Here is a 25,156-nt window from a genome sequence, read left to right as displayed (position 1 = left end):
GAAGGAAAGACTTTTCGTTCTTTTTTTAAAGAAAATGTTGTTTTGTTGAAAATATTTACAACATAGATCTAAAATTCTATTGTGTTTTGTAAATATTTTGGTTCATTATGCTATATTTGAAAATGACCTAAAACCCAAAAACGAAATGATGATATTTTAATTTTGAAAGCAAAGTTATTAATTAGATTAATGGTGCATTTTCAAAGCTTCTATTTCAACCACCCTTAAACGTCCCTTTTGTTGGAAGATTGCATTGCATGTCCTCGTTATCAATATCGAACGGTTTATACTTTTAAAGATAGTTAAATAATTAAAGTCCAAACCTTGAACATCGAACTAGATATATATTCACTAACAGAACATGGATGGAACGGTCTATCCAACCACCCAAAATTTTCAAGAAGATTGGAGTGAAAATTATGCGTAGAGAATTTACAAAGATTGGGTTATTCATGAGAACTGTTTTCAATAAACTTAAAATCACTATTGTGAACAAATTTAACTCAACAGGTAAGAATTCTTCGTTCCATCACCATTTACCTAAACGAAAAATACCAATCTCGTTCAAGGTGGATTCTCGTCTAACTCAAATCATTTTTTCTTTATAATATTTCTTAAAAAGAAATTAAAATAAAACTTCTAATATCTACAATTTATTAAAAAAAAGCAAAAACATGTAAACATATTTCTTATGAGTTTGATGGGATTCTCTCAATGTGTACTTTTCATAAATATTAGGGCCCCCTCATAGACAAAACTAAATACAATGAATGAAAATTGACTTTGAATTTAAATTTTATTCCATATTCAAAATATATCAACCTACCCCTTAGACACTATTCAATAATTTGCCCACACACCAACCCTTCATTTCTAAACTAAATAGTCTCACACACTTCACTCTCAACTATTCAAACTATTCATGTAGTTTTTATTTAATGACTCGATCCTAATCATAATTTAGTCACTACCAAATTTTAATATTTCAACTATCACTTTTTATTTTCTTAAGTTAATAAATAATTGTTAATCAAATAATTAGTTGATTATACCTCATTAGCTTACTCGAAAATTTCTTATCTTTTACCATCAAAATGTGCATTTTTTTAAATTGTAAAAAATAACAAATTTGACAAAATATTTATAACATATAACAAAATTTTAGATTCTATCAATAATAGATATTGATATACTTCTCTTAGTAGCATTAATAGATAGTGATAGAGGTCTATCAGTCTGTCATTGATAGAATCCAAAACTTTGTTATAGCTTGTAAATGTTTTAATTTATTTTGCTATTTTTAAAATTACTCATATTTTTATTTTTTATATATAAAATATTTATTAATGAATTAATTTTATATTAGTAATAAAATTGTTGTAAATTTTTTAAAAGTTTACCGAAAAATTGTGTTTTAATTAGGATTGTTTTCAAGCACAGTAAAATGAATGAAAATATCATTGACATATAGATGCTTAGAAACACTCTTGGATTAAGATCTCATCTATCAGTAATAGATTTTGATAGACACTGATATTGATACTTATTGGTATCTATCAGTGAAAATTTGCTAAAGATTTTGAGTAGTTTAATTATTTATAACCATACTCCATACTCCTTATGGCATGGGAATCCAAAATCTTTGTATGATTTGATATTGGGATTCTAAATTAACCAAAAGACCTAGAAATGAAAGAAGAAGAAGAAAAAGTGAAAACACAATGAAGTAAGAATGTGTGTTGTGATGATTGGGTGAGTTTACCTTTACCTAAGCTGTCTAACATAAGATTTGATTAGTTGTGTGTGGGTCAAGACTCATTGATTTGTCTCTCAAACCTTATTGTAATTATGATAATAATAATAAGAATAAGCTAATAGTTATTAGTCTCAAAATTAATTAAGCGTGATTTGTTATAAACATCTTTTAATAATTCCACAAATATTGACCACTTTTTTCATCATCTCTTCCCAATTCCTTTTATCTTTTTTCTAACACTTTGTCATAGTCAATTGGATGAAATGTTATTGGGACTTGGGAGAGCATGCATTATGTATAGGACTAAAAGAAGTTGACAAGTCTTGATCAAAATTTGGTACTCACTCTGATATGAAATGTTATATTATTGATTAATAAGACAACTCAAAGGTTAATACGTTATGTGTAACGTACAACTCATGAAGATATAGAACATGAACAAAATACGGTTTTAAAAGGTTGATAGTTGTTGAAAACGAATGAAGTCAAGTATCTAATCTCTCATTTGAAGTAGAGTTTGATTTGCCTTAAAGTGAAATCAAATATGTCGCTTATGTAATCTAATCTGTAATATATAATTTTTACTCTTTTTTTTTTTTTGTCAAGTCTCGAAAAGGATTGGAGATAAATTTGTCTATTTCCTTGCAACTTTGACATGTCCTTTCAAGGTTGCGCTCTTTGATTTGAAAAGTTGATATATAATCTTGACGAGATTTTTCATCGAACGATAAATTTTTTTTATAAATTTCAAAGAATAAGGATTAAATCCGTATGTTTTTAATCTAAAATTTCTAACATTTGGATATAAAAATAAAAATAAAATAAAACCTTCCTATTATATATCAATTCTTTTATATAGATAAAACTTGAACCTTGAGAATGGAGAAAGAATAATTAAAAAAAAAAAAGGGTTAGGGAGATTGGTTTTATTACATAATCATACATCAATGCAATAATTATTAGATCAAGGAATTTATTGGTATTGATGATTAACATGCCCAAAAGATATAAACACCTAATGATTAACATTCCATTACATTATCTAAATTCAAGATTTTAATATATAATTTTTTTATTAAATAACTTTTGTTTCAACTTTACTCGAAAATTTAAAAAAAATATAAATATAAAGTTAAATTAAGCTAAAATTAACCATAATTATCATATACTTCTTTGATCGGGTAAAAATGTTGTAAATATTTTACAAAAGATCATAGTAAGAATTTGTCAGATCACGAAATTTGATTGGATAATTTAGTGGGATACACGAACATAGGTGATGTCCTAAATACAAACTTAAGTTCATTCAAACGATCACTATATAGGACGAAAAAAATGATCAAATCCAACCTTATCAAAAGTTCATTCATTTATAATGAATCGAACTCGTGTTTACATATTCATTTCAAATCTATTCAAATTGGTTGTTTATGTGAAATCAAATCACATCATCCAAAACCTAGAGAAATTAAGTATCACATCCACATCAAAAGAATAAAATAAAAACATCAAAATTCTAACAATAGGACTAAACACAAACATATATAAAACCAGAGTCTTGGAACCTCTCACATTATTCAAACTAGCTAGGTTGATGAAAATGAAATGCAGTTAAAAGAATAATTAAGGAAAAATGTCGATTAAAAAAGTTCATCTATAAACCATAACACAACGACTTTCTCCAAAGCTCAAATCAAAATCCTCCTTACAAAAAGACAAGAAGAACCATCAAGAGGCAACAAAAGAATTTCCTATCATCTTCTTCGAAGAGGAAAAGAAGAGGTGATTGACAAAAAAAGAAAAAACTCCCAAAAGATAAGACGGTGTGACACCCTATTCATTAACTCTCGAAGGATAGCTTTAGATAACAATAACATCTCCACCACCAACAAGCAACGGTACTCCTACAAATCACACTCCACATGTTCAAGACTCTTCACCAAATTAGCGCGGCAAGATAGCACCCACGGTTCGTAATTCTTAAAAACTTATAATTAATTATATCAATTAAACAACTAAAGTTTTGGAAATGAATAAATTTAAGCGTGAAAGTTTATAGCATTTAGAATGAAAATAAAAGTTGCACCGAAATTGGTTGTGGGGGGAAAAAGTGAAAGAGGGGAGGGGCCAACAATTGTACGTCTTTCTTTTGACAACATAGAGCCGTTGCCAAAAGGCCACCACATGCCTCATTCCAACATTTTCTAAAAGGACATATTTTCTTTTTTTTCTTCTTCTTTTCTTTTTCTATAGGGAAAAATAATAATAATGTTATTATTATTTTTGGCAAAGGAATAATAATGTTAATATTTTCAATGCCATGCTTTTGTTAGTGTCCAAGGGAACATTTTTTTAGGACTCTTCCATTACTATTTTCCTCACAACTATTTATTTTCAACAAAAAAAAAATATATAGAATTTTATAATATAATTTCTTTTAAAAAATATCAAATTTTACAAAATATTTACCACAAATATTCATTTACTTTTTTTTTAGTTTTTAAATATATAAAAATAAGTGCATTAGATTCTTAAATTTTTTAGGAGTTTTAGAAAAAAACAAAACAAATTATTTATTCTTCGTATGAAGAAAACTATTAAAAAAAACACAAATCTATAATTGATTTTCGTATGAAAGGCAAATATTTTATTCCCTTTACTATTTCTTTATAATTTTTATTCTTTTAAATAAAGAAGAAAAAGAAAAATCTATCTTTTTAGTTACTAAATTTTTAAAGGTAAGTTTGAAGGTCCCTCTATTGTTTAAAGATTATCCAGGTAAGAGTAAAATAAAAAAATATATATTTCTCATATAATTTCTTTTTGTTAGTACAGTACACATTATAAGTAATATAGACATTGTATACGTTTTTGTTTGGACTATTTTTAAATATTGTAAAATGAACAAAAACATTTATAAAATATAACAAAATATTACCATTTATTTACGTTGAATTCAATAGATGAAAATAAACTACAATCTATGATCGTATCATGATTATCATATATAGTAGTTTATTATAGTTTATCACATAGATTGTGATAATTATTTTTAATTTGTAAATATTTTTAGAGGTATTGTAATTTAAAATAATTTATTTTGCTACTTTAATTTTGTGAGTTACCCAAGAAAAAAAAAGTCCAATTAATTTTAATTGACTTTGAATGACGTTTTGGTCTTTGATGCATTTTCCACCATTTGTTTTCACTTTTCTCTTTTCAACTTTCAAAAACTTTATTTTAGTCCTTCAATTCAAAATTTTAAAAAGAAAATAGTATTTGAACTTTAAAATGTCCACTCCCGAGCATCTTAGCTCTTAAACTTTAAAGTTATCGATTTATTTTTATTTTCTTCCCTATTTAATAAGAGTGAAGAAAATTAAACTGACTCAACAACTTGGAGACGTACGTAAGATCATTTATCACTTATAATTTAAAACGATTGATATGAATAGAATTAATTTAGCTGATATAAATTGATTATTTGCAAGTAAAATTTGGAACTTATTAATTTGACTATAAGTGTATTAATTTTAAGCTAAAAAAATTTAACACCGTAGGTCCATTATCGTAAGAAAATTAATTATGACAAAAAATTTATCGTAATTTGATGGAAAATTAATTATCAATTTTATTTTATTCACTTGAAAATTATCGTAAGAAAATTAATTATGGCAACTTTGATAGCATCATACATAACAAGATCGTGACTCAATGGACAATATATATATATATATATATATATATATATATATATATATATATATATATATATATATATATATAAGAAAACTTAAAAAGATATCACATAATTTATGATTATGAAATTCGTAAATCGTAGTAGTGTTGCTTGTGACATCTAAACGTCTGTATATCATCAACTCATGATCATATGACATAAGTCAAGTAGGGTTATTCAACATTGTTTATCCCCATCTCCTATCGTAAGAGTTACCGTTTAAAAGAGAAACACATTTTTATAATTTTAATTAATTGTATCGTTGCGTATTTGAGAAGGATTTGAAATTGTCAAAATCACTTTTCTATTTTTAAAATCACTCGAAAACGAACCTTTTAAATCATTTGAAATGAATTTAGTTTTCAACTTTACAATTCTAAAACTAATTTTTATATTCTTAAAGTTGTATTTTTTAACCATCTTTATAATTATTAGGTTTATTTTAATAATAATTTTGTCATTGATAAATATAGGGTGGAAATAAATGTGACATCATTATATATATACTTTGTTATAGTGCATATACATGAATATTCAAATATTATATTTTTAATCTCTTGATTTTGATCTAGATTTATTTTTTAATTTCTAATTCTACATAAAAAGTTTGTCAAAATCATTAGTATTAATTTTTCATCAGTTTCAACTAACCATTTATACAATATATATCAAACACTTATTAGTTCATCAACATATTTTAGGTTTTCTTCTAATAATTAATCATTTGATGGCCATATATATAGATTTTCACTTGTTTTTTCTTCTTCTTAATTATATGTTTTACGAAAATGATCCAAAATGATAAAATGGATAAAATGGATAAAATATTTATAGTTCATAATCACGAATCAGGACTTGGACACCGGAGTTCCTAAGATGTCTGGTTGGCAACATAACCAATATAGCACATAATAAGTTAATACTCAAACTAATATTGAAAGAAAAATACATTTATTTTCTTAGATTTTGGATAGCTTTTATGTTTGAGTGAGATAGTTTAAAATTATTTAAGTTTGAAAATGTAATTATTTTACATCTAAAACCTAAAAATTGGTTAAGACATTAGTTAATTATTATTATAAATGATTGCTATAGTTTTAAAGTAACAATAATGGGTGTTTGGGACATAGTGATAGTTACAAAATAGTAAACATTGTAGGAGAGGGTGAATGTTTTCAAGGCATAAGCAAGCACGTTAACATTTTAAAACCTATACCAAATAAAAATGAGAGGTTCCAATTTTCGCTTTAATTATAATACTTTTGCAAAAAAGAAAAAAAGAATTTCCTAAATATTTTTTTTTTTAAAAAAAGAAATAAAATAAAAAGGAAAATCAGGAGTGGGGCCTAGTCGTAAAGCATGCTATATTAATAGGGAGAAGATCAATTTTTTCACATCAGATTTCTTTCATCTCTTCCACTTCCCAAAAAGCACTTCTCGTCTTCTTCCTCTTTCAAAAACACCATACCAATTAATACCATTCCCAATCCTTCTTCTTCTATCTATAATGGTCGACGTTGACCGGAGAATGTCCACCCTCAACCCTGCCCACATCGCTGGCCTCCGTCGTCTCTCCGCCCGCGCTGCCGCCACTTCCTCTGCCCCCCTCCGTAACAGCCTCCTCTCCTTCTCCTCCCTCGCCGATAAAGTCCTCACCCATCTTAGGAACTCCGGTGTCCAAGTCCAGCCCGGTCTCTCCGACGCTGAATTTGCCCGAGCTGAGGCCGAGTTCTGCTTCTCTTTTCCTCCTGATCTCCGGGCTGTCCTCTCCGCTGGCCTTCCTGTCGGTCCGGGCTTCCCGGACTGGCGTTCCGCCGGCGCTCGGCTCCATCTCCGATCATCCCTCGACCTTCCTATTGCTGCAATTTCCTTCCAAATCGCGAAAAATACACTATGGTCCTGCTCTTGGGGCCACAAACCGGCTGAACCAGAAAAGGCATTGAGGATTGCGAGAAATTTACTTAAACGAGCCCCTGTTTTGATCCCCATTTTCAACCATTGTTACATTCCTTGCAACCCACCTTTGGCCGGAAACCCCATTTTCTTTGTTGATGAGAATCGTGTTCTTTGCTGTGGGTTCGATTTGTCTGATTTCTTCGAACGGGAGTCTTTATTTCGGTGCTCTGTTTCGGATTCCGATTCTCTGTTCTCGAAACAAAGTTCTCTCGCACAGAAGTCCATTGTACCATCAGCGAATTTCTCACGGAGGAGCATGGATTCGGGGGTTGTGAGAACACCGAGGTGGGTTGAGTTTTGGAGCGATGCCGCCATAGATCGGCGGCGGAGGAACTCGTCATCCTCGTCAAATTCTTCACCAGATCGATTCTTCGAGATGCCGAGATCTGAAGTACCGAAGTGGGTTGGGAAGTATCTCGTCGAATTGGGATCGGTTTTGAGAACCGGTGGGTGGAGTGAATCAGAGGTGGCGGAAATGGTGGAGGTCTCGGCAGCAGGAATCTTCGACGGAGAGATGGTTATGTTGGACAATCAGGCGGTTTTGGATGCTCTTCTTTTGAAAGTGGACCGGTTTTCCGGTTCACTACGACGGTCCGGTTGGAGCTCCGAGGAGGTTTCGGAGGCGTTTGGTTTCGATTTTCGGCCGGAGAAGGGTAAGAAACTGGCAAAGAAGCTTTCGGCAGAACTGGTGGAGCGTATTGGGAAACTGGCTGAGTCGGTTTCCCGGTCATGATACCTGACTATTTTTTTTCTTTTCTTTTCTTATTTTACTATCGATATATTATCGAACTTTAAGGCATTGAATTTTCTTTCCTCGTTTTAGGTAAAAGAGAAAGAAAAGAGGAAAAAAAGAAAAGAAAAGAATTATATGGAAATACGAGTTTGTACTATTTGGACAAAGTTTATATAGAAGGATAATACAAATCACTTTTTGGTTTTTTACACACTATTAACTTATATCCCAACTATTTGTATATATATATATATATTACAATATAATAATAATAATCACAAATATAATACAAATTTATATCCCTATTCACTTAATTATTATTCTTGAAACCAAGTGTTTTACACTTCATGGAAATTGTGAAAACAATGGATGTAAAATATGGGTGTTTACATGACATAGTGTTGAATTGGCATCCATCCAATCTAGCAATCTCTTGTGTCCATTTTTTTACTTAATACGTACATTTTCTTGGAAAGACTTACCACGATAAACCATATCATTGCATGACGTTATAGATATTTTAGACAAACCAACAATGAAATCCATTGACACGTGCTCTCACTTCAATTATGGTAATCTCAATGGATGTAACTAACAACCATGTTGGTTTCTGTCTTAGGGCTTTTGCATGTTGACAAACTTAAGGTCACATCTCTCCTTCATGCTTTGCTAATATTAGTAATACCTCAAATCTTGGTACTTCTTGTAACGCTTTCATTATGTATCTTAGAATCGGGAATTGTGGACCTCTGCTAATAACTCAATCTTGAGGTTAACATCTTCCACACTGATAGGTTCATCATTGGATCGTTTCATTATGCATCTTAGATCCATGTTTGGCCAAGCCTAAGTCCTATAGGCCTCAAGTATTGATTGGATCGAACTTAAACTAGGCCCATAACTTAACCATACGCATTCCTTTTTGAAAGACCATATCATTAACTTTGTAGAATCATCCAACTTAAAATTTTTCCCATTTGAGACATATTTTCCCTTTTTGAAGTATAAGAACCAAAGGAATCAGATAACAATGGTACATCTATATTTTAATCGAGAACTTTTGGTGTATACTAAAACTTTGGTATTTTAAAAATCACTACAAGAGTGTGGTGTTCCATGCATCTTTACACTCAAAAACTGAGTGACAATACAAATCAATCTGTTGCATTCAAAATCAGAAGATTTAGAATTCTCCACTGCCTTCAATATTCTGTACATATCTCTAGAACTAAGAATAACTCAATATGGAAAGATCTTCTTTGTTGTTTCATGAGTTCATCTCCACTTTCTCTCTATCATTTTCAACTGAAGATCTTATCACCTTCACACGAAATCTTGCCTGCATATTTGCAAATAGATCAATCAGAACTTTAAATATTCATCAGAGTAGATTGGGGATGCTTAAACATAAAACACCCGAGTTTTTCTGTCCATAGTTACCTTCTTATCAGAACCAAACTCAATTAAGTCAGATTGATGGAAGCGCACAGGAAAATTCGGGGGTGCACGGTACCGCCGTCCTTCGTGACTACAATCATATTAGCAAAGATGTATTATGAGCTTTGTATGGCCTTAATGGTTGGTATTGGAGGACATACTAAGTAAAAAGAGCTGCCTCGTGAAATATACTTACTCAGATAGCCAAGTGCCATGTTCACTTCTCAGATCAGTCAAGAAGAAGGCCCCATCTTTGTAATAAATACGGGCATGCTTTTCTGAAACCTGCGATTTGGGTGGACAATAGAATCAAATCAGTCAGATTGTTTCAACTTTCGATTTCTTTTCAGGCATGTAAAGTGCAATTGTTCACCTGAGGCAACGGTATAGCGACCGATAACCCTGAATCTACTTCTTTCTCCACACTTCTGCAATCATATTTATTAAATGAACCAAAGCCCATTGCAAATGTAAAGCCGTTTTTTTGGTTCTACCAAAAAGAAACAAGGATGAAAGCATACCCAATTAAACAGGGTTGGTTCTCGTCTTTGCGTAGGCAAATAGGCTGTGAAACGCTAGCTTCGCCTCCTTGTGGTAATAAAAACCAACTAAAAAGCAAACAGGTTGGTAATGCAAAGATCAGATGCATAGTTGGGTAGAACTGGAGTACTCTAAAGAGTAAAGAGTAACAAACTATTGGGACTGGGAGCTTACTCTCCGTTAATAGCTCGCTCTAGGGCATCATCGTCCTCAAACCATTTTCGCAACTGATCATTTGCCTTCAAAGATAGTTGATGGAAACATTATGTCATGAAAATAAATCTTCGATGACAAATGAAAAATGGAAAAATCCACACTTGGTTTGAGCAGACTGAACATAAAATTTATTCTAGATAACGTACTTTGTCTGAGAGTCTACAAGCTGGTGGCCTCCCTTCTAATTTTGAACTGCAGAAAAAAAATGACTTATCTTAATTCTTCTCAGATTCAAACTAGTACAAGAAGTTTCCTCAATTCCATGTTCATAATTTTTTGTATGATAAATAAATTATTCAAGTGGCCAACATTTCATGATGGGAAGCAATATAACTTTTCACTGAATAGGCTATCCTTTAAAGAAGACAAATAGATAGAATTTTAAGAATTTTTACCTATTACCGCCAAGGACCCAATTGAGCATCAAGGGCATTGCCAGATCAATAAAAAACCTTCCACCAAACGTCCCTGGATGTGGTATTCTGAACTGTGTCAAAAACTAGAACAAATTGAAACTCATTAGATATAACATGTAACCTTTGCCACGTACAAAATTAATGTTAATATGTTTATACAATGGTTTCTTACTGAAAGAGGGCCAAGTCCAACTCCCAAATAAGCTTTATAAGTGGAAGCCATTAATGCAGCCATTCTTGCCATTCCATGAATTACAGCAACCCGTATTCTTCTACTACTCTCATAACTAGGATCATCATTTAGAAAACAGTTAAACCGAATTAAATTAAAAGAAAAATTATAGCATGGATTTCTGCAACAGATTTAGTCTTACAAAAACTGGGAAGAACTATATTTCCTATCTTTCCATCCAAAGGATTTCCATTTGCGTATATGTGCTACATTTGGATGGATTTTCAGTTTTATTATCTTTTATCACAGCAAATATGGAAAGCTTAGTACCTCTTCAACGACGAAACAATGTCAATAGGAGATCCTGAGGCTACACTTTCGTTCCATGCTTTATCCAGCTCAAGTGCAAGTTGATAACCATCCTGTTAGTCACCAGAGAGAAATGGTGAGCACAACTATACATTAACCCGGTTTTATCACATTTGGAGTTCATAATTCAACAGATGAGTGATAGAGCAAAAAAATTCGATGTGCAGTGTCCAAGAAATGGAGGACAAGCATCATTTACGATTACTAGAACTTATCAGTAACAGGCTTAGTATGGATCAAAAGATGTAAATCAAGAAAACTATGGATGAAAAATGAGTACCTCAATAGCCATGCATCCCCCTTGGCCCATATTTGGCTGCATGGCATGTACAGAATCCCCAAGCAAAGTTACACGACCCTTACCCCATGTGAAAATGGGTGTGCGATCATATATATCACGTCGAAGAACAGAATCTTCATCAGTGGCCTGAATCAAATCTGTCACATTGTCACACCAACCTTCAAAAATTTTGAACAGTCTCTCCTTTTTGCCTGCAAAGACACCAATCAAATGTTATTCGAGAAAGCACGAGCCTGGGAAACTCTTAGCATTCTACTACATGGAGGAAGAATTATCCTCATCCTCTTGTGTTGTTCCCATTATTAGATAGTTAGTAGAATGGATTGTTAGAAGGCAAAAAGAAGATGGGTGGAAGAGACTAAAAGTCATGTAATCCAATCAAGAATTAGACATCCTAAGTGAATTCTATGGATTGTAGCTTCCTGATTCATAAGTGTATGGCCTGAGTTGATATATTATTTTCATGGACGAATTTAAGGGAGAACTTCTGATTTATTTACTTTATTTGTTTCGCTAAGCTAAAAACATGAATCTAAGCAATTCTAAAAGGTTGGTCATAGATGTACCGTTAGGGGCATCAGCGCCACCAGGTGGTTCCTTATGGAATGCATACCACTGCATCTTTCCTGCACCGACGTCTGAGGAAACAAAGTATTGTTTGTGTCCCAAAAACACACGGTACCTTCAGAATATAAATCAAAAGACAGGTCTTAAATCGAATACCAAAATTTTTGTTTACATGTATTGCAACAGACAGCTTTATAATCTTACCCAACAGTTTCGATGTCAGCTGGAATGAAGTCTGCGATACCTGTATAGCAAGTGTAGCCAGAATATACTGCTTCTGAGTGTCCAAATAAGTTCTTCCTAACCTGACGTTATAAATCATGTAGTATCAATATTCGTTAATAAAAGAATTCAACAAGTACAACTTAAATTCAACCAGAAAATGAAAAAATAGTAACATATTGTACCTTTGACCATATACCGTCTGCTCCGACCAGGAGATCACCCTCATGTTGCTGCCCATTTTCAAGCGTCACCTTTACCTAAAGGCACATAATGCAGAAAGACAAGATTACTTCGTGAAAGTGACAATGGAATAGATGTCAGTTAACCATAACCTTATGAAGCTATAGGAAAAGAAACAGGTAATGACGGGATTACCTTCTCTCCACTATCCTCAAAGTCAACAACATTACTATCATTTATAATCACATCATCACCCACAGCACGAGCAAGAATTTGTTGCAATGACATTCGACTGATTACCCTAGTGACTGGAAGTCCACGTTCTGCTGCAGGAGTGAACGTGTCAAACTTGATGTACCTGGTAACGAGTTACATATCCTTCATGTAACAAACAAAACACAACAATAATCCCAGAAGACAGAGTAAAGAAAGCGAGATTGTCTGATAAATTCCATTTGTTTGAAGATTATCCTATTCAATCCCTATGCCTTTTTGGCTTATATTCCAAATTTATCAAAATGAACAGTACTATCTTGCTCTTACCTCTGTCTCAGATATTAATGTAACCTCATGGATAGTGGCACAGCTTAACAAAAATTAATAAGAGAGACCATCCTAGGGTCAGACTAAAGGTAATCCCTACCAAAAACATGGATTACAAAACCACTTTCCGATCAAGAAATATCAGAAAACGGTATTATTCAAAAAGCATAAAAAAAAATAGAAGAGGAGGCAGAAAATGTACAATATCACAAAAAGCTAATCTTAAGAACTTTCCTGATTCCTCTTTTGACTTCTTTCTATTTCTATTTTCTTGAGTTCAGGTGAAGATTTGAACCACTTTAACCTAGTTAACCTTTTTGTTGATTCTATTCCATAACCGACGATAGCCAGATTAGCTCCTTTCACTAGAAGTCAAAGATGCCATAAAACTTTAAAGACCCAAACAACTTTAGCCCTTCATTTCATCCACATACTCTAAGTATACACTAAGCAATAACTTCAAGCACACAAAAATTCTTACACAGTACAACATATCATTATCTTTCTCAGTTGTTGTTATGATCCAGCTTTTGAAAAGTAGGTCCAATTTGGGATAGTGAAAGGAATCAAAAGATTCAAGAACAATCAATCAAAAGAGACAGAAAATTTTCATAAAAAAGCAGCATACCAATTTCCAGAAACTCCATCAACAAGACCATTAATCCTATCACCAGTAATACAACCAACTCTCATAACTTCCTCAGCAACATCCAAATCAATGGCTTCCAAAGCCGCCAAAGCATTGCTCTGTATCTGAATAGGTCCCCTGTACTGCCCTTCTCCTCTAATCGCACTTATATCCTTCTCGAAAACCACCACATCAAAACCTTTCCTTTTCGCCGCCAAAGCAAAAACCAAACCCCCAATTCCACCACCAGCCACAAGTATCCGAACATTCTTCGTTGGTAAGCTCCTGCTGATTTCTCCAGCTGCCCCTTCCGCCGGCGGCGCTTCAGTAACAGCGGCTTTCACTTGGGTCAATTTCTTCCTCCGCCCACAAGCTGATTTCCCTCCAAAATTACAACCAATCCTTTGACAAGGCGAAATCTCAACTAGGTATTCCCGAAAAGCTGGAACTGGGAAACATGTTCTTGACAAACTAGATGAGGAAAGATTGAAAGGGTTGTGAAATCTGGTCAAAGCCATGATGGGTTTGTATCAAAAGTCACTTCTGTTGAAGACTCTGCAGAGAAAAAGGAAGAGGGTGATGAACAGTTAAGAAGAAATGGAGACGGTGGATGTCTGTGGGTGATGAAATGGGTCGATTTATGAAGCTTGTAGCACTGAAATTCTAGGGGAGTGGTGGAAAATTCATGGCCATGTGGCAAAACATGGACGATTTCAGTGAATTCTTGAAACCCCATTCTCCCTAAGTGAAAAAAGATCTTGGTTAGTGGTCCGAATTTAGTACACCACTGTTATCTTGATTTTGTTTGTGTCCCACCGAAAGTGATCGTTACCTTGCAACCCACAAGTTCACAAATCACTGCACACCACTAATAAATGTTAGAAAAGGAGTTTTGTTTCTATTGCGATTTTCAATTTTGGAAGAACAGCGTTGCTGTAAAATTGAGGAGGAAGGTATCGTTGCCACTTTCGAGTAAGGAGAACGTGGAAAGTCTTCATTCCATGTGTGTATGTGTAGATTCGAAAGTTCCTTAGTAATTTTTCATGTCCTTTTCAGGTAGTTTTGAAAATTCGTACTGCCCATGTAAATTTTGAAGAGGAAATCACATTCTCCTATATTTTTTCTTTATCATTTGCTGACTCACATTCCAGTAAAACAAATGGAATAAACTTATGCTAGATAAAAAGCTCATATCTCGTCCTCACTCACATATGACTCTCCACTCTTTCCTTACTCAATCACATATTATTCCCCTCTCTCACACCAGAAGATGGTGGGGTATTTTTGCCAAAGTTGATCATGCAGGAGAAAAAGATGACAAATCACGAAAGAAAAGAAAAAAGAAGAGTCTCATTATATGTGAAGTTGTGATCGAGTTGAAGAGGAGAAAAGAAAGGAAGAAATTAAGATCAAATTCATAACTTTACTCCTTCATGACATCAACTGAAGATCGATAAGATTATTTTAAGAAAACGAATGATTTTCCACTCTCGAAATCCACCTGTTGAATTATTGCCACAAATGCACAATCACAACACATCATAAAAAATAAATTTTGTTGCTATTTGCTTGAGGCAGTGGTAGATTTTGGAATGTGGAAGAGCACTGTTGTGAAATAGAAGGGAAAAGTAGGGTTGCCACTTTTGAGTAGGGGAAAATGGAATGTTTTCATTTCATGTCTTTGTTTATATGTAAGTTGGAAAGTTTGGTTGGTAATTTTCTATGTCTCTTTTTTGTAATCGATCCAAATTAATACGGTTTTTTACTATGTCGTCTTGACAAGATTGTCATAAATTTAATTTAAATGAATTGTTTTGAACTCTAAAATATTTGGAAAGTTTTAGTTTCGGGTGTATCTAAGCATGTTAGATAGAAAAGTTTGTTTGTAGCTTTTTTATATCTTTTGTATAATTGATCTAAATGATGTTGACGATGGACTTTCACTAAATATCTTCTCGACATAACATGATGTGATAGTATTCTAATTAAGGTAAGTGAGTTAAGTAGTTCAATAATTTATTGAGAGATGGTACACTGGTCCGTCTTTAAGTAAAAACAAGTGGAGTAGTCTACTATGCTTTGACCTTCCTTTATCAAATAAAAGCCGTTTAATGTAAAGTAAGAAAAGTTGTGAGTGTTTATATTTTGATAGATTTTTGTTCATGTAGTGCACAATTACACCCACAGTTGGAATACAAAATTTGTGAATGAAGTTTGTAGACAAAAAGAAAGTGCCCTTGTATCGGGGGTGTTTCATAGATTGGGTTGGTTTAGATTGTTTGGATCATAGGAGTTGCTGAGAGAACGACAATGCAATGAGTCATTCTAATCTAAAATGATTGAGCGTACGTTTTGGGCCCAATTTGTGATATAACACACATTTCATTCCTACAATTTTGAACTCAACTCTCTTTTCTACCGTTTTCACACTTCACAACTCCATTTTCGATTACTCACACATCTCAACTATTTGTGGATTTAGTGTAGATTAAGGGGAAGTTTGGGGAGGCTCAAACCTCCCTCGACTTTGTGCTTGTTTTATATATACACATATGTATTGATATTATTAGTTGGTCTAGTCGTAAAGTGATGTTCTAGCCAGCTCCTCCTTTAGACCTAGATTCAAGCCTTGACTTTTAAATTTGACCTATAAAACTTCCATCGACAAAGCTTATGCATCCACCACCAAAATTCTCAATTCATTTCCAGACATGCGATTTTAAAAAAGAAAAAAAAATGTTTTATATTCTTAAAATAAATCAAAGTTTATTGCATATTTTAATGGATATTTATCTAAGTTTTAATCAACCATAAGCATGTATGTCAAGTTGCTTAGTAACCTATAATTAGTTTCTATTATTATATGTTAAGCTAGATTCAAAGTGAGGATGAGGGTCAAAAAGGTAAGTTTATAAGTATTACGTTGATTGCATAATACTACTTAATTCCTCATACCTCAACTATGATCTAAAAACTATATACCATCTATGTCAGCAATATTTTCAGTAATACATTGGCATATATTTGTTTATCCACATATACAAATTTTCATTTTAAAATTTCTCATATACTAAAATTCCAACAACAAAAAAATATCTGAAATCAACACATTTTTTTCCATAAACAACTCAAATCAAATCCACTCTCATTATTTGCATATCAGATGACAGATCATAATTGAAGTATAACAAAATATATATATATATATATATGTATATATACAGTTGTCATTCTTACATACCATAATTATCACATTATTTACCATATATACAATTTCATTAACCTATATATAATCCATCCACTAAATTTACCGTAACAACAATATCGTCTTCTCTCTTACTAACCGTTTTACCTAACGGCTACTTTATTTTCTTCTTCTTCTTCTTCTTCTTCACAATGAAGAAATCATTGGGCCGTCAAAAGATCGAAATCAAGAAGCTAAATGTGAAGAGTAGACGGCAAGTAACCTTCTCCAAACGCCGTGCTGGGCTCTTCAACAAGGCTGCGGAGCTCTCCATTCTCTCCGGCGCTGAGATTGCTATTCTCGTCTTCTCTTCCACTGACAAAATCTATACATTTGGTCATCCTAATGTTGATTTCCTCATTGATCGTTTCCTGACGTCCAATTTTGTTCCGCCCAAGCCGGTGGAAGCGTACCTCCCTTTGGAGGAGTTGAATCGTGATTTGAAGGATGTGACTGCGGAGTTTGAAACAGAGAAGAGGCGCGCTGAGAGAATGAGGAAAACCGGGGGGTTTTGGTGGGATGAGGCGATGGAATGTATGGGAATCGAGGATTTGAAGCGATTCCGGTCGTCGTTGATGGAACTGAGAGGAAAAGTTGCGGAGAGAGTGGAGGAATTGGCGGCGGTGAGGAATCAAGGGTTTCTTACTACTTCGCCGTCGTTTCATCATCTTTCCGTCGCGACGGAGATTGACGATTTATTTTATTTTAGTATTTGAATAAGAAAATAGAAAGATTTCAGATTAAGAGTGATTGATTTTAGATCAATTACTTCATTCTAAATATGATTCTAAGAAATTTGTCATTCTTTGTAATTCAAATCGGAGATGATTCAGTTTTGTTAATCCAAAAGGTTCTCTTATTACATGTTTGTTTCATGAATTTTGTTGAAATTGTATGCATTGTTGATCTAAGAATATAATACTTTTCTTTTTATGATGTAGACTTGGTATGATATAAGCATATAGAATCTCTAATAGTTTATTGGTTCATTTATGGAAAAAAATCTAACGAAGTCTCACAAATTTATACATATGAACTAAATTATTATTATTACAAATGTTGATAATTGTTGATTCTTTTAAAAGAAAATGTAACGTAAGGCTGAAGTGTGTATATATAAATAATTCGATCGTTCTCAATGAAAGTTTGACTTTCCCTCTCAAAATGAATCACAATTCACCAAACTCCAACTGAAATTGTTTGATGTTAAATCCATCACAGCTCTCATCAATCCATTCTCCTTCCTCTTCCCTCTTTCGATCTTCTTCGTTTCGTTGACCTCCGCCATCTGCATTCCCTTTCAATTCTTCCCAATGGCAAAATCACCCTTCCTAGTCGCTGCTATTCTCCTCCATATCTTCCTCTCCGCCGATCCCATCTCCCCCAATCCTCTCCTTTCTCCTTCACATCGCGCCATGGTGTTGCCTCTTTACCTCTCTTCCCCTAATTCCTCCAAATTCATCTCCAACCCCCACCGCCGTCTCCGCCAATTCCCCACTTCGGATAATCTCTCCAACGCTCGTATGCGCCTCTATGACGACCTCCTTCTAAATGGGTATGTTCCATTTCCTTCAAATTTTGGATGGTTATGATTTTTTTTTTCTTTTTGATGCAATGTGGGTTTTTTTTTGTTAAGGTATTATACCACTCGGCTTTGGATCGGAACTCCACCGCAGCAATTCGCGCTTATTGTTGATACGGGGAGTACGGTTACTTATGTTCCTTGTTCAACTTGCGAACAGTGTGGGAGACATCAGGTTAAAATGTTTAGAGATTGACTTTTTTTTCAGATCATATATAAGATCTTCATATTCATATTCAATCCTCTGTTCTGTTTCCCTTAACTGGTTTTCATGAATATTGATTTGGAAATTGGTAAATGACCGATCTGTAAATGATTAAAGTTGTTAGATGATATAATAATAAATTTACTCTCACACGTCAGTTTAAGTTTTCAGGTTAATCGATGTTATAAGACATTAGTTCAAGAGGTTTTGTGTTCGAACCTGCACAGTTTATTTTTTCACCAATTAAATATTGATTTTCACTTGTTGGATCTTTTACATGTTACAAGCTCATTAGTGAGGTAGAGTGTAATCTGGATATAGACAATTCAAAAGAAAAGGAGTCTGGTTCGATGGGCAAATTGTTTCTCTAGGAACAAGTGATCCTGGAGAATGGTATCTGACCATGGTGACCAGAAAACCTGTTTCTCTCCTATTTAGGGAAATGAATAACTAAAAGGCATTGGCTATTTAATGAATGTGATAGTGGGTATTCTATATGGGACCTTGAAGTTTGTCCATATGTTAGTTTTATGGATAAAATTTCTCTAGTCATTTATTGCATTTTTATTAAAACATTACTAGTTTTTTTTTCCACTAGTACCTTGCAATGTGCTGTAGTTGCTACTTAAACTTCTATTTCTATCAGGACCCGAAGTTTGATCCAGAATCGTCAAGCACTTACAAACCTATTAAATGCAATATTGATTGCATTTGTGACAGTGATGGAGTGCAGTGCGTCTATGAGAGGCAATATGCTGAAATGAGTACTAGCAGTGGTGTCCTTGGTGAGGATGTTATATCCTTTGGCAATCAGAGTGAACTCATACCACAGCGTGCTGTGTTTGGTTGTGAGAATATGGAAACTGGTGATCTTTTTAGTCAACGTGCTGATGGAATTATGGGTTTGGGTACCGGTGATCTTAGTCTTGTCGACCAACTAGTTGAAAAAGGTGCGATCAATGATTCTTTCTCATTGTGCTATGGTGGTATGGATATTGGTGGAGGTGCTATGGTTCTTGGTGGAATCTCTCCTCCATCGGATATGATTTTTACCTACTCAGACCCTGTCAGAAGGTGTGCACTAAAGTCGTTTTAACCTTCAAAAATGTGCTCAATGCTCTTTCATAACAATTACAATTGATACATCTCACACATTTACTTTAGTTTCGGGATGGCAACAGTCCATACTACAATGTTGATTTGAAGGAGATACATGTTGCGGGTAAGAAGTTGCCTCTGAGCTCAGGCATCTTTGATGGAAGATATGGAGCTGTCTTGGATAGTGGTACGACTTATGCTTACCTACCAGCAGAAGCATTCAGCGCTTTCAAGGATGCTGTAAGCTTCTACGTCTCTGAACTTAACATTCTCAGTTGGAGTATCTTTGCTTATGTCTGAATTTGAAGATTGTTGCATATTTTCTCAAGTTCATAGTAAGATGGTCTAAGACTTACTTTTTCAGGTTTTTCTGTTGCAATATGGTAATTGTCTGTATTGTTTTTTTTTTCCTTAAACTTGTTCTAGTTTCTCTACATTTAAAGTTTTGATATGGCTCAATTTACATTGTTTCCTCCACAACCTGGATGATTGGGACCAATTGATATATTTAATTTGCGGATGATTTCAATTCATTGTGATACTGTGGAACGCCATGTTCTTGTGTGATCTGAAGAACTTTATCTATACAATGAAATGGAGAAAGGAACAGAATGAAATGAAGAGAGTTCCTGAAGTAGTTATATCCTGACCAGGCCTATAACCCCCGTCTTTTTTTTCTTGCTCCCTCTATTCCATTGCCTTGTATGTCTTCTTTGCCATATGGTGTCTCGAGATCAACTGTAATACATTTCTTCTTTTGCAAATGTGATCATTACTTGTTAACTATCTGGATCCTGTTTTTAACATTTTTGTTTTAGAATGGACAATCGATTAATTAATTATTATTTTCTTAAAAAAAATCCTTCAGATTATGGATGAGATTCATTCTTTGAAGAAGATTGATGGTCCTGACCCAAATTTTAAAGATATATGTTTCTCTGGTGCTGGAAGGTATGGTTAGCTAATACGTTGTCAATTCTAAAGTAATTTACAACAATGAGTAATTAATTCGTTACTTTATGTTAGTGATGCTGCTGAATTATCAAACAAATTTCCGACAGTTGACATGGTATTCGAAAATGGCCAAAAATTGTCTCTAACACCAGAAAATTACTTTTTCCGGGTAAGGATTTCTCTTGATTACTTTGTGAATCCGTGTCTGTTTACATGGGATTATATGTGGGGTAAGGGTAATAATAATATATGCCTCATTAACAAAAATGAGAATCTTGAGTTGATTTTTAGTTAGTTATCTATTTGTTTAATTTTAAGCCTCCTTTTGTTATTATTATTTTTTCACTAGATATAATGGTTGTAAAAGTTTGTGGAATTACTAAACTAGAAATTTAATGTCTTCTACTTGACTTGAATTTTCTGAATCATTAATTCAGCACTCGAAGGTGCACGGTGCATATTGTCTGGGAATTTTTGAGAATGGAAATGATCAAACCACTCTTCTAGGAGGTGCGTTTTTTCATAGTTCATATGATGTTCCCGCAAGCCTAATTTTTTTTTTATTTAGAAACATATCACATTTTAGCACGACTGTTTTTTTGATATAGGAATCGTTGTCCGCAACACTTTGGTGATGTATGACCGAGCAAATTCAAAAATTGGATTTTGGAAAACCAACTGTTCTGAGTTATGGGAAAGGCTTCGCATTTCGGATGATAATGCCGATGGTCCTTCAGTTTCAACTAAATCTCACGATTCAGATATTGCACCTGCATCAGCTCCAAGTGAGAGACCACATTATACGATCCCAGGTATAGTTAATTTCAAGGTTTGTGTTTGCTTTTATAGTTTTATGCGAGTACAGAAGCTTGACGGCATATCAGTTGGTTCTTTTATAATTTTCTTTTCATTATATGTCCATGTAATCGTTTGAACTTAATTTATTTGAAAAGTAGTTATGGCGTTATCTCATCCTTCATGTCATGATGACAATTGAGGATCTACGGGAATTTGTGGCACGAGTATTGGTTTTTTAACATTTTAGTCTACTTTAACACATAGGCTCATGTGTAAAAGAACTGCTGGGTGAAGAAAATTACATAACCAGCATTATGGAAATCATTTATCGGAATGACTATAAACAGTATAGATCATTTTGAAAGGAAAATTTCATAAGATGATTATTTCAAAAAAATTATTATCTGTGGCAGTCTCTACCTTAAAGATTTGTCTGTTTGTTTCTTTTTTGGATAAGAAACAATTTAATTGATGAATGAAATAGTCCAAAGGACTTACAAAATAGCCCAATCAAACGGCAAGGTAGCTGAGGTTATGGTTCTTAAGGGGCGATAAATGTTTACACAAAAAAAAACATTAAAAATAGATGAATCAAAGATGTCTTTACATGATCTCGAGCTGTTGAAGATCGGATAATTTCCTTCCTCCTAAATCTTTTGATAAAATTGGACATATGATGCTGGACCAAATCACTGCCTTGTCATCTTTGAAGGGATGATCCATAAGAATCAATCTAATCCAGGCCAAAGATGCAAAATGGGTAATGGAATTGCAATTGAAGACGCTGAAGATATCAGCTCAAATGGCCATTGCAAAAGAGCAATGGAAAAAAAATGTGATTCAAGGATTTATTAAAGGCCTCTTTGTTAAGTGTTTCCTTTTGTATTACGTGCAGGAGAGCTCCAGATTGGACGTATCACATTTGCGATCTTGTTGAACAAAAGCTACACAGATCTGGAGCCTCATATTACAGAACTTTCTGATCATATTGCTCAAGAGTTAAATGTTAGTCATTCGCAGGTTAGTCATACGACCTATCGGGGATATTGAAAATTCTTTTGCAGTATTTAATAATAACTATTGTAATAACAATTAACAAATAAGTTATATCATAAATTTAGTCCATTCTTGTGCCTATTTGTTCCCTAGCCTTTAAAAGTCGTTGAGCTTTGAATTATGGTTCTAACTAGTTTGTATAATCAGTTGACTCTTAACTAACTATTGACGTCATAACTATTGGATAAACAATGAAGGATTTAGACTACTATCATACCTTGTCATGCCAAATGAACCAACATTGGTTCAATTGATACATCACATCATAGTTTAGTTGAGTTTACAACATCAGTGGGAGGTGACTGTTGAAATTTGCCTTGTTGTATATTTATTGTCTCATTTCTTATCGATGTATATGTATATATATGTATGTAAGTGTATTAATGTTTAAGGAAGAATAAATAGATACACCAAGCAAAAGCCAGTCTAAATTTATGATTTACCCTGAGAGATATCTCTCTCATTCTTTTCTTAATCTTCGAGTTGTGCAGCATATCATTTCTAACCTTTGTTTCAGGTCATTATTTTGAATTTTACCATGAGAGGAAATGATTCACTTATTCAGTTGGCCATACTCCCTTATGGATCTTCAGAAATTTTCTCACATGCGACTGCCAATGTAAGTGAACATGCCTGCAACTGTAGACTACATAACAACCGTAAATTCACAAGCATGAAGCGTCCCTTTAAAATATTGTTTTCCTCTGGCAGACGATAATTTCCAAGATCGTTGAGCATCACATGCAGCTACCTCCTACATTTGGAAGTTACCAGGTCGTTCGATGGAATGTTGAACCTCCAATGGAAAGGTAAGTACTGTAATTATATATAGATGTTAAATTACCAATTTAGTTAATAAACCTTGGTGGTTATTAGTTGTCTATTTAGTTTTAAACTTCAAAAGTTTTCAATCACGTTCTTAAAATTTTGACTTTTTATTCTAAGAAGTTCCTGTCGTGGACATAAGCCAACTAGACAAAGTAATGATGAGTGGGCTAGATTTGCTCTGATTGTTTGGCTCTTGCCTTAGAGATTTTCTCAATTTAGCTTTCACTGTTTCGAAAACTCGTTGAGATTCTTGGAAATGAAATGTCATTAACCTTTCCATACAAAACTCAACCAAGCGAGCAAGCATAATAAAATCTAAACTGATTTTTCTTTTACACTTGGTTTTATTTTATCAACTGGTCCACTTGCATTTAAACAATGATATCAATGGTTTGGCCCTTCTTAACCTTAACCATAGGATTAAATAAACACAACCAAAGGGACTAAAATTGTAATGCAGCCATACATATGTTACTTTTCATACTACGTTCTTAGTTATTAATGTTGCATAGCCTTAATATAATCCAATCTCTTTTATATGGTTTAGATCAATGTGGAAACGACTCTATGTTCTGGTGGGTTTAGTTATTGTTGTCATCTTTATTCTTGGGCTGTCTGCATTGGGAGCATGGTTTGTTTTGAGAAGTAGACAACAAGCCATCAATTCATACAAGCCAGTCAATGCAGCAGTTCCAGAGCAAGAACTCCAGCCACTGTAAAACAGAAAAATCCTTACCAACGCATTTTTGCTATGTTCATTAGTCATTAATCATTGGGGGAGGAATTGGACGAATTATTGTTTTTCAGGTTTTGTTTTTCTTTTATGTTCAGATGTTCTAACCTTACACAAATTGTAAGTTCCCTTTTTTCACTTGGGTGAGTGGAATACTTTGATTCTGTGATTGTACTACTTTTAACGAGAGTATTCTCTGTTTTTTTCCCTTCATTCAACAAGGTATGGTATGACTTGTTCTTATTTTGATATCATAGCCATAAAAGTGGAAGAGGTCAACAACAGACCGAGTTGTTAATTGTGTAGAGTACTAAAATCTAGATTAAAACGCTGTTTTAATTTGATTCCTGTATTTTCTTTTAAAGTTTGTTTTATCGAAGGTGGTTAAATTATTGTAAAAAAATTTCACAATTTATTAAGAGAGACTAATAAGCAGTTTAATAGACTTCATTCAACATGTGTTTTTTTAAAAACAAATTAAATATCTATCTTTATTTTTAAAATAGTCAATAAGCAGTTTAATAGCATAGTTAAGGTTATAATTATTTTGTACTTACTGTTTTCGAGTGCTCGGAATTTTTAAAAAAATTAGATCACTCGTGGAAACATGTCATCATCCCTAAAAAGTATAGACATGAGACCATATGAGTATAGATAATTACTTTCTTTTTTAAAAGACTCATATGTCGTTGTTCTTTGATGATATATTGATTTTCAACTTCCTCCGTGGAAATGAATGATATATGATATTTGATGGTATGTGATTTCATTCTAAAACCAATTAACAATGAAAAAGATGAGTAACTCGTCTATTTAATATGAGTGAAAATTCTCGGTATCTCAACATGTCCCTTTAAGATAATGCCTTTTTCTTCATTTT

General features: G+C 33.4%; 4 protein-coding genes across 4 annotated transcripts; 3 read left to right on the top strand and 1 right to left on the bottom strand.

Moving 5' to 3' along the window:
* Positions 1–6,885: 6,885 nt before the first annotated feature.
* LOC101213140 lies at positions 6,886–8,397 on the top strand. Its single transcript, XM_004149657.3, has one exon. The coding sequence runs from the start codon at positions 7,003–7,005 to the stop codon at positions 8,182–8,184; it is 1,182 nt and encodes a 393-aa protein (XP_004149705.1). The 5' UTR covers positions 6,886–7,002; the 3' UTR covers positions 8,185–8,397.
* Positions 8,398–9,451: 1,054 nt separating this feature from the next.
* ZEP (zeaxanthin epoxidase, chloroplastic) lies at positions 9,452–14,296 on the bottom strand. Its single transcript, NM_001305784.1, is given in 16 exon segments — positions 9,452–9,523; positions 9,625–9,712; positions 9,818–9,906; positions 9,995–10,049; positions 10,143–10,229; positions 10,336–10,400; positions 10,524–10,569; positions 10,773–10,876; positions 10,966–11,080; positions 11,296–11,387; positions 11,615–11,826; positions 12,202–12,317; positions 12,407–12,507; positions 12,610–12,684; positions 12,803–12,965; positions 13,779–14,296. Coding segments are annotated over 16 exon segments (1,998 nt in total).
* Positions 14,297–17,127: 2,831 nt separating this feature from the next.
* Positions 17,128–17,912, top strand: LOC101215235 (agamous-like MADS-box protein AGL62). Its single transcript, XM_004149665.3, has one exon. It carries the CDS (start codon positions 17,175–17,177, stop codon positions 17,736–17,738), a length of 564 nt encoding a protein of 187 aa, XP_004149713.1. The 5' UTR covers positions 17,128–17,174; the 3' UTR covers positions 17,739–17,912.
* A 202-nt stretch (positions 17,913–18,114) lies between these two features.
* Positions 18,115–24,525, top strand: LOC101212667 (aspartic proteinase CDR1). Its single transcript, XM_011651012.2, has 12 exons — positions 18,115–18,577; positions 18,659–18,779; positions 19,456–19,883; positions 19,991–20,147; positions 20,776–20,858; positions 20,934–21,030; positions 21,299–21,371; positions 21,470–21,673; positions 22,555–22,679; positions 23,233–23,334; positions 23,427–23,524; positions 24,091–24,525. Exons 1-12 carry the CDS (start codon positions 18,336–18,338, stop codon positions 24,260–24,262), a joined length of 1,902 nt encoding a protein of 633 aa, XP_011649314.1. The 5' UTR covers positions 18,115–18,335; the 3' UTR covers positions 24,263–24,525.
* The last annotated feature ends 631 nt before the right edge of the window (positions 24,526–25,156 follow it).

The sequence above is a fragment of the Cucumis sativus genome, chromosome 2 (assembly GCF_000004075.3).
Source record: "Cucumis sativus cultivar 9930 chromosome 2, Cucumber_9930_V3, whole genome shotgun sequence".
In the NCBI taxonomy this organism is placed as follows: Eukaryota; Viridiplantae; Streptophyta; class Magnoliopsida; order Cucurbitales; family Cucurbitaceae; genus Cucumis; species Cucumis sativus.
The sequence above is the reverse complement of the archived record's forward strand: the minus strand, read 5'-3'. Positions and strand labels throughout refer to the sequence as shown.

Excerpts from the sequence above, each read along its gene's own strand:
- LOC101213140 (XM_004149657.3), top strand. The coding sequence starts at position 7,003 with ATGGTCGACGTTGACCGGAGAATGTCCACCCTCAACCCTGCCCACATC.
- LOC101215235 (XM_004149665.3), top strand. The coding sequence starts at position 17,175 with ATGAAGAAATCATTGGGCCGTCAAAAGATCGAAATCAAGAAGCTAAAT.
- LOC101212667 (XM_011651012.2), top strand. The coding sequence starts at position 18,336 with ATGGCAAAATCACCCTTCCTAGTCGCTGCTATTCTCCTCCATATCTTC. Across the intron at positions 18,578-18,658 it reads GACGACCTCCTTCTAAATGG|GTATTATACCACTCGGCTTT; the intron begins GTATGTTCCATT and ends TTTTTTGTTAAG. Across the intron at positions 20,859-20,933 it reads TGTTTCTCTGGTGCTGGAAG|TGATGCTGCTGAATTATCAA; the intron begins GTATGGTTAGCT and ends ACTTTATGTTAG.